This window comes from Petaurus breviceps, unplaced genomic scaffold (genome assembly GCF_028583685.1).
Source record: "Petaurus breviceps papuanus isolate PSGF00001 unplaced genomic scaffold, PetGlider_PUasm1.0 37, whole genome shotgun sequence".
Lineage (NCBI taxonomy): Eukaryota > Metazoa > Chordata > Mammalia > Diprotodontia > Petauridae > Petaurus > Petaurus breviceps.
In genome coordinates, this window is record NW_027186296.1 from 9,324,420 (window position 1) to 9,339,506 (window position 15,087).

At 37.5% G+C, this 15,087-nt stretch overlaps 1 protein-coding gene and 1 pseudogene across 1 annotated transcript; one reads left to right on the forward strand and one right to left on the reverse strand.

The window, feature by feature from the left end:
• The first annotated feature begins 6,265 nt into the window (after nt 1–6,265).
• On the forward strand, nt 6,266–7,276 carry OR4E2 (olfactory receptor family 4 subfamily E member 2). Its single transcript, XM_069097482.1, has one exon. It carries the CDS (start codon nt 6,335–6,337, stop codon nt 7,274–7,276), a length of 942 nt encoding a protein of 313 aa, XP_068953583.1. The 5' UTR covers nt 6,266–6,334.
• Nucleotides 7,277–14,223: 6,947 nt separating this feature from the next.
• On the reverse strand, nt 14,224–14,977 carry LOC138168461 (large ribosomal subunit protein uL5-like; annotated as a pseudogene).
• Between the last annotated feature and the right edge of the window lie 110 nt (nt 14,978–15,087).

Consider the following 15,087-nt stretch of genomic DNA (forward strand, 5'->3'; position numbering starts at 1 on the left):
GCTGTGTAATCATGGTCAGGTCCCATCATTTAAACTCCCTGAGCCTGTTTCTTAATTTGTAAAATGGGGATGATTATAATACTGAGAGGCAGCCACATATAGACAGAGAGTTGGTGTTGGAGTCAGTAGTACTATGGTTCAAGGCCCTAACTCTGACACATACTGACTTTGTGACCTTGGACAAATTCCTTAACCTTTTAGCACCCCAGGCTACTCTGGGTATAAATTATAAAGGTTATAAATTATAGAAAATTTGCTGATCTTTATCAGTGGAGGAAGTTAATGAAATCATGTCTGTTTTCCCTCAAAGTAACTTGTATTATTTAACCCACAACACTGTTTTGAGACAAGTGCTTTGTAAATCTCAAAGTGCTGTTTCAACCTCGCTAAGAATATATGATTTTCCAGGGCTAATACTCCCTATCATTTTATACCTGCTCAGGATGCTTAGTAGAGAGGTCTGCACACAGTGGCCACTTAGGAAATATTATCAGACAAACTTAATCTTTATCCTTTCATTACCTCTTTACATGGCTTTGGTTTCATTCTCCCTAAGAGTCACTTTCTTTCTTTTTGACTGGTGCCAGTTCTTTTTTTGAACTGGTTCCTATTCTTTCTTGGGGCAACTAGGTGGCACAGAGGATAGAGCACTGGCCCTGGAATGAGGAAGATTCATCTTCCTGAGTTCAAATCTGGCCTCAGGTTTTATTAGCTGTGTGACCCTGGACAAGTCACTGAACTCTGTTTGCCTCAGTTTCCTCATCTGTAAAATGAATTGGAGAAAAAAAATGACAATTCCTCCAGTATGTTTGCCAAGAAAACCCCAAAAGAATTCACAAGTCAGACACAACTGAAAAAACAATTGAACAACAGCAACTATTCCTTTTCCCCCCATCCAATTAACTGTTGTTTTATAGATAGAGAAATTGGGGCTGTTACTATGTACAATGTTCTCCTGGTTCTGTTCATTTCACTATAAATCAGTTCATGTGAGTCCAGGTTTTCATGAAATTATCCTGCTTGTCATTTCTTATAGTTCAACAATATTCCATTACAAGCATATATATATCAGCTTGTTTAGTCATTCCTCAATTGATGGGCATCCTTTTGATTTCCAGTTTTAGCCACCCAAAAAAAAAAAGAGCTGCTATAAATATTTTTTGTGCAAATAGTTCCTCCCCCCCTCTTTTTTATGTCTTTTGTATATAGACCTAGCAGTGGTATTGCTGGTTCAAAGGGTATGCACAGTTTTATAGCCCTTTGGGCATAGTTCCAAATTGTTCTCCAGAATGGTTAAATCAATTCACAATTCTACCAACAGTGCCTTAGTTTTTCCACATCCCCTCCAACATCCAACATTTTTCTTTTTTGTCAAATTAGCCACTCTGATAGATATGAGGTGGTACCTCAGACTTGTTTTAATTTGTATTTCTCTGATCAATAGTGTTTTAGAGAATTTTTTCATATGACTATACATAACTTTGATTTCTTTGTCTGAAAACTGCCTGTTCATATCCTTTGACCATTTGTCATTGGTGAATGACTTGCATTTTTATAAATTTGACTCAGTTCTGTATATAGTTGAGAAATAAGGTCTTTATCAGAAATACTTTTTGCAAAAATTTCCCCTGGTTTTCTCTTTTCCTTATAATTTTGGTTGCATTGGTTTTGTTTGTGCAAAGCCTTTTTAATTTTATATAATCAAAATGATCTATTTTACATTTCGCAATGATTTCTATCTCTTCTTTGGTCCTAAATTCTTCTCTTATCCATAAATCTGACAGATAAACTATTCCATGCTCTCTTAATTTGCTTATGGTATCACCCTTTATGTGTAAAGCATGCACCCATTTTGACCTTATCTTGATATATGGTATAAAATGTTGATCTATATCTAGTGTCTGCCATATTGTTTTCCAATTTCCCCAGCAGATTTTGTTAAATGATGAATTTTTATTCCAAAAGCTTGGATCTTTGGGTTTATCACACACTAGATTATTATGGTCATTTACTATCATTTAATTTGTACCTAATCTATTCTACTGATCTACCACTCTATTTCTGAGCCAGTACCAGCTTTTTTTTTTTTTATAATCACCACTTTATAATATAGTTTGAGATCTGGTATGGCCAGACCACCTTCTTTCTCATTTTTTTCATTGATTACCTTGATATCCTTGAGCTTTTGTTCTTCCAATGAATTTTATTATTTTTTCTAGCTCTATGAAATAATTTTTGATTGTTTGATTGGTATGGTATTGAATAAACAGATTAATTTAGGTAGAATTTTTTCATTATATTGGCTCAGCCTACCTATGAGCAATTAATATTTTCTCAATTATTTAGATGTGACTATTTGTGTGAGAAGTGTTTTATGGTTGTGTTCATATAGTTCCTGGTTTTGTCTTGGCAAGTAGACTACCAAGTATTTTATATTGTCTACAGTTATTTTAAATGGAATTTCTCTTTCTATTTCTTGCTGCTGGACTTTGTTGGTAATATACAGAAATGTTGGTGGTTTATATGGGTTTACTTTGTATCCTGCAACTTTGCTAAAACTGTTAATAATTTTAAGTAGTTTTTAGTTGATTCTATAGGGTATTCTAAGCATAACATCATATCATCTGCAAAAGTGATAGTTTTATTTTATCATTGCCTATTATAATTCCTTTAATTTCCTTTCCCCCTACTTATTGCTATAGCTAACATTTCTAGTACGATATTAAATAATACAGGTGATAATGGGCATCCTTTCATCACCCCTGATTGTATTGGGAAGGCTTCCATCTTATCCCCATTACAGATAGTACTTTCTGATGATTTTAGATAAATAGTATTAATCATTTTAAGGTAAGCTCTTTTATTCCTGTGCTCTCTAGTGTTTTTTTTAAAGACTTTTTCTGCATCTATTGAGATAATCATTGTTTCTGTTGGTTTTATTATTGATATGGTCAATTATGCTGATAGTTTTCCTAATAGTGAACCAGACCTGCGTTCCTGTTATAAATCCCACATGGTCATAGTATATGATCCTTGTGATATATTGTTATAATGTCTTTGCTAGTATTTTATTTAAAAATTTTGTATCAATATTCATTAGGGAAATTGGTCTACACTTTTCTTCCTCTGTTTTGACTCTTCCTGGTTTGGGTATCAGTACCATCTTTGTGTCATAAAAGGAATTTGATAGGACTCCTTCTTCACCTATTTTCCCAAAGAATTTATATAGTATTGTGATTAATTGTTCTTTAAATGTTTGGTAAAATTTATTTGTGAATCAATCTAGTCCTGGGGATTTTTTCTTAGGAAGTTAATTGATAGCTTGTTAAATTTCTTTTTTTAAAGATTGGGTTATTTAAGTATTTTATTTCTTATGTTAATCTGGGTAATTATATTTTTGTAGATATTTATCCATTTTATTTAGATTGTCTAATTTATTGGCATATAATTGGGCAAGATAGCTCCTAACAATTATTGGTGGTGAATTCACTCCTTTCATTTTTGATACTAGTAATTTGGTTTTCTTCTTTCCTTTTTTTTTGTTGTCCATAAGCAATTGGGGTTAAGTAACTTGCTCAAGGTTACACGGCCAGGTGTTTCTGGGTGGGTGCTAAGTGTCTGAGCCCGGGATTCGATCTCCAGGTCTTCTCAACACTGGAGCCGGTGCTCTTACTCACTGTGCTACCTGGCTGCCCCTTCTTCTTTCGTTTAAAAAAAAAAATCAAATTAACCAATGGTTTTTCTATTTTGTGGCCCCCCCCGCCCACATAAAACCAATGTCTAGTTTCATTTGTTAGTTCAATGGTTTTCTTATTTCTAATTTTATTAATCCTTTGATTTTCAGGATTTCTAATTTGGTGTTTAATTGGGGGTTTCTAATTTGTTCTTTTTCTAGTGTTTTTTTTAAAGTTATGTGCATGATTCATTGATCTATTTTTTCCTATTTTATTGATGTAAGCAATTACAGATATAAATTTTCCCCTAAGTACCACTTTGGCTGCATCCCATAAATTTTGGTATATTGTCTTCTTGTTGTCATTTTCTTTATTGAAATCATTGACTGTTTCTATGATTTGTTCTTTCACCCACTTGTTTTTTTTTTAGAATTAGATCATTTATTTTCCAATTAGTTTTTAATCTCTTTTCCATTGTTTATTATTGAATGCAATTTTTATTGCATTATGATCAGAAAAAACGAATTTACAATTTTTGCTTTTCTGCAATTGGTTGTGAGTTTTTTATGTCCTAATACATGGTCAGCTTTGTATAGGTGCCATGTACTGCTAAGAAAAAGGTAGATTCCTTTCTATTCACATTCACTTTTCTTCAGAGATCTATTATATCTATTTCAGAATTTTATTCACCTCTTGAATTTTTCTTGTTTTTTTTTTTTGGTTAAATTTATCTAGTTTTGAGAGGGGAAAGTTGAGGTCTCCCACTAGCATAGTTTTATTATCTATTTCTGTCTGTAACTCATTCAACTTCTCCTTCAAAAATTTAGATGCTATATCATTTGGTGCATATATGTTTAGTATTGATATGACTTCATTGTTTATGGTAACTTTCAGCAAGATATAGTTTCTTTCTTTATCTCTTTTAATTAGGTCTATTTTTGCTTTTGCTTTGTTTGAAATCATGATTGCTACCCCTGTTCTCTTTGCTTCAGCTGAAGCATAATAGATTTTTCTTCCTCCCCTTACCTTGTGTGTATGTCTCTATTTCAAATGTGTTTCTTGTAAACAACGTATTGTAGGATTCTGTTTTTTAATCCATTCTGCTATCCCCTTCCATTTTATAGGTGAGTTCATTCTTTTCACATTTAGAGTTATAATAACTGTGTATTTCCCACTATGTTATTTTTTTCTTGTTTATTCCTGCTTCTCTCTTACTCCCCACCCTTTTTCTCCTCCCAAATGTTTTACTTCTGATCACTATCTTCTCCAATATGCCCTTCCTTTTATCACTCCTCCTCCCCCTTCTATTATTCCCATCCCTTTTTACTTTCTTATAGGATGAGATAGATTTCTGTATCTACCCAGGTGTTTATTTTATTCCCTCTTTGAACCAATTTTGATGAGAGTAAGGTTTTAGCTTTTCCTGACCCCCCCCCACACCATCTTCCCCTCCATTATAATAGCTATTTCATGCCTCTTTTATATGGGATAATTTATACCATTCAATCTTCCACCTCCTTCTTCCAGTGTAATTTTCTTTCTCACTCCTTTATTTTTATTTTTGGTGTATCATCCCATCAAAGTCACCTTATATCCATACCCTCTGTCTACATATACTCCTCCTAATTGCTCTTGTAATAACAAAGTTGTTAAGAGTTACAAATATTATCTTGCCATATAGAAATACAAACAATTTAACCTTATTAAATTTCTTATGTTTTCTCTTTCCTCTTTTCAGCTTTTTTGGAGAGGGGAAGGTAGGGCAATTGGGGTTAAGTGACTTGTCCAAGGTCACATGGCTAGTTTTGTGTTAAGTGTCTGAGGCCAGATTTGAACTCAGGTCCTCCCGACTCCAGGGCCAGTGATCTATTCACTGGGTCACCTAGCCATCCCCTCTTTCTTCTTTTTTACCTTTTTATGTTTCCCTTGAGTCTTGTATTTGGAGGTCAAATTATTTTTATTCAGCTCTGCTCTTTTAATTAGAAATGCTTGAAAGTCCTCTATTTCATTAAATATCTATTTCCACCCTGAAATAGTATAGTCAAGGTTGCTGGGTAGGTGATTTTTGCTTGTAATCCTAACTCCTTTGCCTTCTGGTATATAGAATTTGAAGCTCTCAAATTCCTTAATATGGCAGCTGCCAAATCCTGTGTAATCCTGACCATAGCTCTATAATATTTGAATTGTCTCTTTTTGGCTTCTTGCAATACCTTCTCCTTAATCTGTGAGCTCTGGAATTTGGCTATGATATTCCTGAGAGTTTTTTTTCCCCAATGAGAAATTTCACATTCCTCTATTTTTAAAAACCTTTTTGATTTTCTTGATCTTGATGTATCTTGATGTCTCGCAGAGTCATTAGTTTCCACTTGTTCAACTCTAATTTTTAAGGAATTATTTTCTTCAGTTTCTAGTTGTACTTCTGACATATACTGGTTGTGAGAGCCTGGGCAAGTCCTTTGACCTCTTATTGCCTCAAGCAACTCTCTGACTATAATTTTCTAGGTGATATGTATTGATGGAAGGAATCTTCTCATTGACATTTATCAATATTAATGAAAACCTAGACCCATTTTTTTTTTAAAAAGCTAGCCATATAAATGTGAGCTATTGTCTTTAATTAGCTCTCCTTTCCTTCCAGGGACTCTCGAAAGACTCACTGAATGGAAGGCTTCAACCAAACCAGAGTGACTGAATTTGTCTTCTTGGGACTCACTGATAATTGGATGTTAGAGATGTTATTTTTGGTGACATTCTCAACCACTTATGTGTTGACCTTGTTTGGGAACCTCCTTATAGTAGTTACCATCATGTTCACCCCACGTCTCCACACTCCCATGTACTTCTTCCTTAGCAACTTGTCCTTCATTGACATCTGCCACTCATCTGTCACAGTCCCCAAGATGCTGGAGGGCTTCCTATTGGAGAGAAAGACCATCTCTTTTGATGCATGCATTGCACAACTCTTCTTTCTACACCTCTTTGCCTGTGCGGAGATATTTCTGCTGACTATCATGGCTTATGACCGTTATGTGGCCATCTGCGCCCCTTTACACTACTCCACAGTGATGAACATGCAGGTGTGTGTGCAGCTTGTCTTCGCCCTTTGGTTGGGAGGCACTATTCACTCCCTTGTGCAAACCTTTCTGACTACCCGCCTGCCCTACTGTGGCCCCAATGTCATTGATAGCTACTTTTGTGATGTGCCGTCTGTCATAAAGCTGGCATGTACAGATACATATCTCACAGGAGCACTTATTGTGTCTAACAGTGGAACCATCTCCCTCGTTTGCTTTCTGGCTCTGGTGACTTCCTACACAGTTATCCTGGTGTCTCTCCGGAAGCAGTCAGCTGAAGGGCGCCGGAAGGCACTCTCCACCTGCACAGCTCACTTCACTGTGGTGGCTCTCTTCTTTGGACCCTGTATCTTCATTTACACACGACCAGATACCAGCTTCTCCATTGACAAGGTGGTGGCTGTGTTCTACACAGTCGTCACCCCTTTGTTGAATCCCCTCATCTATACTTTGAGAAATGAGGAGGTGAAGAGCTCCATGAAACAACTCAGACAATGCCAAGTCTTTTTCACAAAATCATTTACTTGAAGGGGCTGGAGAGGTAGTGAGAAGTGAGAAAAACTATATCCTTAATGATATTACAAAATTCAAGGAAAAGGAAGCTTGGAGTTAGGGGTGGACAGAAGCCCTGTCCATAAAGGAGGAGGAAATTTTTTGTTAATTACTAAGAAGTGTGGGTGGCAAGAGGGAGACTTTAGAAAAACTCAAAGTGTAGTATGATAGAAAAAGCATTAGATTAGAAATGAAAGGACCTGGGTTCAAATTGCATCCTTGTTACTAACTACTTGTGTGAACCTGGATTGATCATTTAATTTTTCTGGACCTTCAGTTTCCTCAACTGTAAAGTATGGAGAGTGGATTAAGTGACCTCTAAGCTTCCTTCTGGAGCAACTAGATGGTACAATGGATAAAGTGCTGGGCCTGGAATTATGAAGATCTGACCTCAGATACTATCTGTGTGACTCTGGGCAAGTCAGTTAACACTCTTTGCCTCAGTTCCTCATCTGTAAAATGAACTGGAGAAGGAAACAGCCAGTATCTCTGCCAAGAAAATCCTAAATGGGGTCATAGAAAGTAGTAGGACATGGCTGAAAAATGACTTAATAACAAAAAACATTTTTTTTTTCTAGCTTTAAAACCTTTGAGTCTGATCATTGATTGGAAAGTGTAATTGTAGCAACTGGTAAAATTTGGAGATAGGACTTAAATTTACTACCAACTTTCCAAAACAGTTATAGATGTTAAGCAGTCATTATTTTGAATGATCATAGAATCATGGATATAAATCTGGAGGGCACTTTAGAGAACATCTAGTCCAATCCCCTCATTTTATAGATGAGAAACTGAGGCCCAGGATAGTTAAGTGATTTACTTTTTAAAAAATTTTTTTAAATTAAAAAAATTTATTTCATTTTATTTTTTAAAAGTGATTTACTTGAGGACATGCAGGTAGTAAGAACAAGGTCAGGTCCCTAGACTCCAAATCTAACACACTTTCCACACTTCAGTGTTTAATCATTAACAAGTTACGTGTTTGTTGAGTGAATGAATGGACTTAGCACCTTATTAAGTGCTGGAGTCACAGAGCAAAAGCAAATGTGGTTCCTCTTCTCAAGGAGCTTACATTCCAGTGTGGGATATAACATGTACATATATAGGTATATATTGTTCAGTTGTTTTCACTTGTGTCCGACTCTTTGTGACCCTATTTGGTTTTCCTGGCAAATATACTGGAGTGGTTTGCTCTTTTCTTTCCCAGCTCATTTTATAGGTGAAGAAATTGAGGCAAACAGGGTTAAGTGACTTACCCGGGGTCACATAGCTAGCAAGTGTCTGAGGTCATATTTACATTCACAAAGATGAGTCTTCCTAACTCCAGGCCCAGCACTCTATACACTGTATCACTTAGCTGCACATAAGTATGTGTGTGTATGTACATACATATATGTAATATATGTAATCATATGTATATGATACATACAAAATAGATACAAGGTAACCTTAGAGGGGAAGGGACTAGCATCTGGGGGTACTGGGAAAGGCTTCCTGTAGGAAATAGCACTTGAAGTTTTGAAGGAAGCCAAAGGATTTGAAGAGACATAGGACAAGAGAGTATTCCCGGCATGATGCACAGTCAGTGCAAAGGCATGGATGTAAGAAGAATGTTGTGTGTGAGGAAGAGCCAATAGGTTGGGCAATAGAGTTCATGGAGGGGACTAATGTATAAGAAAATTGTGCAGATAGGGAGGTGTCAGGTTGTGAAGAGCTTCAAATGTCAAACAGAAGATTTTATATTTGATACGAATGTAATAGTTCAGCGTATTGAGTAGGAATAAGGGCTAACATGTACAGATCTGGACTTTAGGAATATCACTCTGGTCCCTGGGTGGAGGATGGAGTAGAGTGGGAAGGAACTTGATGCAGGAAGACCAATTAAAATGGAATGGTTAAATAGTCCAGGCAAGAGGTAATGATGAAGACCTAAAGTTTGGCGGTGGTTGTATGATTGTAGAAGAGGGCGATATAAAGTATATCGTGAGGAAATAAATGACAGAGTTTGTCAACTGATTAGATATGTGGGGTGTGTGAAAATGAGGAGTTGAGAATATGACACCAAGGTTGTGAATCTGGATGATTGAAAGGATGAGTGATTCCCTTGACAGCTTGGTAATGTGCAAGTTTGGAAAAGGTGTGTTTATTGGGAGAGGGCAAAGATAATGAGTTTTGTATGGGACTTGTTGAATTTGAGATGCCTGTGGGACATCCAATTTGACATGTTAAATAGGCAATTTGTGATATGTTGCTGTAATTTAGGAGAGAGGTTAGGACAGGATATATTAATCTATAAATCATCTGCATAGAAATGAATATTGAACCCATGAGAACTAATCAGATTATCAAGTGAGTGATGATAGAGCAAGAAAAGAGGATCCAGGACAGAACCAGTTAGTGGGCATGACATGGATGAAGATCCAGCAAAGGAAATTTAGATGAAGCAGTCAGAGAGGCTGGAGAAGAACCAAAATAAGAGCAGTGTCTTTGAAACTTTTAGAGGATTAAGTCAACAGAGGTCAAGAAGGATGAGGATCAAGAAGAAGCAATTAGATTTAGCACTTATGAGGTCATTGGCAACTTTAGAGAAGGAAGCTTCAGTTGAATGATGAAACTGGAATATATATTGCAGAGGGTTTTTAGAAGAGAGTGAGAGGAGGGAAAGTGGAGTTACCAAATCCAGACAACTTGTTTCAGAGTTTATCTGAAAAGAGGAGAAAGGACAAAAGACAATAGCTAGTGGAAATAGTAAGATCTAGTAAGAGGTTTTTTTTTGCTTTTGTTTTTGCTTTTTGGATGAGGGAATCTTGAATGTGTTTGTTTTTAGGCAGCAGGGAAGGAATCATTAGATAGGGAGAATCAATAAACAGGCATGGTCACACTCTTAATCTTATCATCACTCATAATTATTTTACTTCCATGTTCAAGAACTCACAATGATAGCATTGGGTTGTAAGGCATAAGGGAGATAGGATGATAAAACATAATAAATGGATAAGGGAAAGTCAGAGTTCTTGCACTTGCACTTGTGAATGATGACAAGATGAAGGGTATAACCATCCCTAGGTATAGTTGAGTTGGAGTAGAGGAGTACTACATGGGAGTTGAGCAGATTGAGGAACTGGGAGGTGAGATTGAGGAAACTTCAATAAATGTTGAAGTTCTAGAGCATGAGAGCAGGAGCTACGGTAGAAAGGGAGACTGCAAAAGCACCAAACTCATTGAGAACGGAGGGAGAATGTCCTAAGGCCAGTATACAAATGCCACTAAGATCTGTCTTGTATGGCAAGTTTGCATAGGGTGAACTTCAGAGGAGAAAAATTGCTGAGTGATGGTGGTAGTAGGAGAATCTGGTAGTGGCAATAGGGAGCAAGGAGTATTTTGATTCTTCTACAAAGACTAGTAAGTAGGGAAATATGAGGGAAGGTAAAATCAGTCCTGGAAATGTTATCCCCTTGCAGTCAGTTCTCAAGATGTGCCAGAATAGGAAAGAAAACAGACATTTTAATTAAAATCCTCTATATCTCATTTAAAAGCTTGTATTGAATACTTATATATAACACTAACTCACTATTTGATGGAAGAATTGGCTAACTCTCATCTGTTGGACATTGTCTCTACAGCATGGAATATGGGATAGTCTCATTCCTGGTAATGTGCAATAAAATTTGAATATATTTTTGTTTGCTTTTTTTAAACTTCTTTTATTCTTAACTTAAAAAACACAAAAATAAAAAGGGCATTTACATATAAATTGTATAACAGAAGAGTAAATGAAACTGTGGATTTCTATTTTTTATAAGGTGCTTTTGTTTCAAATATAAAATAAATTCAGCATGAAACTTTCAAAGTTATTCTAACTGTGATTTTTCTGTTTGTACTTTTGTTCTAAGTATTTTTTTTTAACAAAATGACCTATTTTTCTTTTTTCCCCTACCCTATCATTGTACTTTCCCTTCCTCTGTCCCTTTTCCCCTTCCTCCCTTTCTCCCTCTCCTCTCTCTCTATTCTCCTCTCTCCCTTACTCCCTTCCCCTTTCTTTCCCTTCCTCCCTTTCATCTCTCTTTGTTTCTTTCTGAATGTCTCTCTGTCTCTGTCTGTCTGTCTCTCCCCTCTTAGGGAAGAAAAAGTAAAACAAAGCCTTTGTAATGTATATTGCATATATCTTTAGAAGAATACTCTTAATGCATGTCTCCCAAGGTCCCTATGTATTATTGGGATGAAAAGGGCCATGACCATATTCATTTGATGGGCACATTAAATTTAGGTTGATTTCCTAGAATTATAGGCTTATATTTCTTCAAATGCTCTATTTATCATTTTAGAGGTACAAAAGGGCTTAGATATGATTTATACAATACCATACCTCACATGCACAGACTCTGCTATGGCTACCCAAATCCCACCTGTCCTTTAAAGTCAACTTTCTGCAGTCCCATTTTCTCAGTGAACCCATTCCTGACTATAGGAGTCATCAGATTATTCAACTGGAAGCAACCTTTGAGACCATCTAGTGATAGAGGACCAGGACCTGTCATCTCAGACACTACCAGCTGTGTGACCTTGGGCAAGCTGACTAACCTCTCTCTACCTCAGTTCTCTTATTTATAAAATGAGGATAATATTAGCACTTACCCCGCAGGATTGTTGTGAAGATAAAATGACATCATATAGGTAAAGTGCTTTGTAAACCTTAAAGTGCCATATAAATGCTAGCTATTATTAATATTAATCAACACCTTCATTTTATAGGCAAGGAAACAGAGGCATAGAGCAGTTAAATATATTTGTCCAAGGTCACATAGCCAGCCTGCAGTAGACCCAGGGATAGAAATGAAGTGGAATCATGACCATTTCATGACCTCATTACCGCCTGTTTTGTTTTTTTGCTTTTTGGAGGGCAATTGGGGTTAAGTGACTTTCCAAAGGTCACATGGCTAGTTTTCTTTCTTTTTTTGTGTGTTAAGTGTCTGAGGCCACATTTGAACTCAGGTCCTTCTGACTCCAGGGCTGGTGCTCTATTCACTGCACCACCTAGCCACCCCAACAGCCTGTTTTTTTTATGGATCTCAAGAAATAGTTACAGAATCTTTGGGGGTTCTACCCTTCTAAGGGTCTTAGAGGGTTTTCAATTAATAGCAATTTGGTTTACAGAGGTTAGTGTAGTGGAAATAGAGCACTGATTCTGGACTGTCTTGTGAAGTAGTAAAACTTTATGCAGAGGCTGGTTGATTACTTGTTGGGAATATTGTTGAAGGGATCAGTTATGGGTTAGATTAGATACCATTAAGGTGACTTCCAGCTTTTAGGTTCTAGGAATTAACAGAACTAGATTGTAGTCTCTGCTCTGTTATTATCAGGATGACCTTGAGCAAGTTATTGTGCCTCTCTGGACTCAGTGTCCTTATAGGTAAAACAAGTATTGGATTGCAGTTGTTGAGTTGTTTTAGTCATATCCAGCTCTTCTTGACCACATTTGGGGTTTTCTTGGCAAAGATACTGGCATGGTTTGCCATTTCCTTCTCCAGCTCATTTTACAGACGAGGAACTGAAGCAAACAGAGTTAAGTGACTTGCCCAGGGTAACACAGCTAATAAGTATCTGAAACCAGATTTAAACTTAAGAAGAGGAGTCATCCTTACTCTAAGCACAATGCTCTCTCCACTGTGACACCTAACTGCCCTTTTGGACTAGTTGATCCCTGTGTCTTTTCTAGCTCTTATTGAGGAGAGGTCAGGAGGTAGGAGAACCTTTGGAGAACAAAATTATATCAATATTCAAAAATCAACATTTGTTAAGCACCTGCTATGTGCCAGACACTTTACTAAGTTCTGGGGATACATAGATACATAGGCAATAGATTCTGGTTTCAAAGGAGCTTACAATCTAATGGAGGAAACAATATGCAAACAGATATGTACAAAGGGGAAGGCTTCCAGTAAAATGTGGGATTTTAGTTGGAAGTTAAAGGAAGTCAGGGAGGTCAGTAGTTGGAGTGGAGGAGGGAGAGCATTCCAGGCATGGGGGATCCACAGAAAAAAATGCTCCTAGAGCCAAGAGATGATATGTTTTGTTTGTGGAATAGTCAAGAGGCCAGTGTCATTGGATCAAAGAGTATGTGTTAAGGAGTAAGGTAAGAGGGGAATAGGTTATGAATGATTACCCAGAGGCTACTCCATGATCCAGAGTTCTGAAATTCCTCTTTCTGATCCAAATCCCTTGTTCTTGCATCTTTCTCTTCACCCCCTCTGTCATAAGTCTATTCTTTATCACTCTTCTGGCTACTTTCCCAGGTAATTACTTTTGCTCTGGCTTCCCTTTTCTCCCTGTGAAATCTTGATGCTGTAATTAGCCAGTTCATCTATACAATGCTTTCTATCATTGAATCTTTTCCCACTTGTCCTGTCATAGCTCATCCTTTTCTATAAAACCCTTAGATTATCTTCACCATCAGTCTTCTCTGCTTCTCAAAACTGCCAGGGGAAGTCATAAAATGTGTTAACTGGATTCACTATGAATTTATCTTATCTGAGCTTAACTGGACACTTATTGCTAGGTGCCTATCCTTTTACACTTCCCTGATTGATTCCCCTTTCCACAGGGATTCTTCCAAACTTCTTTTCTCCTTCTCTCTCCCTGTTTGTGGAAGATCTTGTTTCATACTTCGCCAAAGAAAACCGAGGCCACCCATCATGAGCTACCTCTTTTCTCCTCTCCTACACCTCAGACCTTCTTAAAATTATTCTCCATTCTTTTTTTTTAATTCCAATCTCAGAGGAAGAGGTGAACCTTCTTGTCAAGGTTGACCCCTCTACTTGTCCCCTCCTTTCTCCTCCAGGAACTTGGCTTTAATGTCATTACCATCTCTCTAATTTTCAATTTGTCTTTACCCATTGGTTCCATGCCATGTTTAGACCTCTATCTTATTGTTATTATTATACTTCAGGGGTCATTTTATTGATCTTTTAATAGAAAATAGGACTTTATTTGCCAGGAAGGATGATGCCATCGTACTTCTGCTGGAACCAGAACCAGTGCATGGCTTCCTCTTTGCCAATTCTGTGTTTGGCCCTGATGCAGCCTGTCCTACGTCTGCAATGCTGAACCCAGGCCTGCCCAGCACCAAACAGAAGTCCAAGCCATAGATGCCGCAATCGGGGTTAAGTAACTTGCTCAAGGTTACACGGCCAGGTGTTTCTGGGTGGGTGCTAAGTGTCTGAGCCCGGGATTCGATCTCCAGGTCTTCTCAACACTGGAGCCGGTGCTCTTACTCGCTGTGCTACCTGGCCTCCCCACCCCGGTCATATTTAATCCCCAGATCATAAGCTCTTGGATCCCAAAGCCAAAGTTGCTGGTGTCTGAGAAGTTATTTTTCCTTAACTCATATTCTCGCACCTTCAGCCCCTTCTCCGGAATCTCTTCAGCTTTGGCCCCACGGACAGTGCAGTGAACGGCGATCTTCTCATTTCTCCTGATTCCAAAACATCGGACAATATAGCGAGCTTTGGAGAACACTGGGATTTGACCTGTGAGCTGCTCCAACATTTTGGCTGCCCGGATCAGTTGGTCTCCACTCTCCCCAACACAGATGTTGAGGCAGAGCTTATGGGTGCGAAATTCCCGCATGGGGTTTTCCTTTTCACCCTGATCTTGTGCCATGGTGGCTAAGCGGAAGAGAGGATCTAGACCTCTATCTTAAAAAAAAAAACAAACCCAAATCCTTCATTTGACCCTGTTGTCTTCTCTAGCTATTGTCCTATATCCCTCCTCTGTTTTTCCTGAAAAAA

Coding starts and splice junctions, on each gene's coding strand:
- OR4E2 (XM_069097482.1), top strand. CDS start 6,335: ATGGAAGGCTTCAACCAAACCAGAGTGACTGAATTTGTCTTCTTGGGA.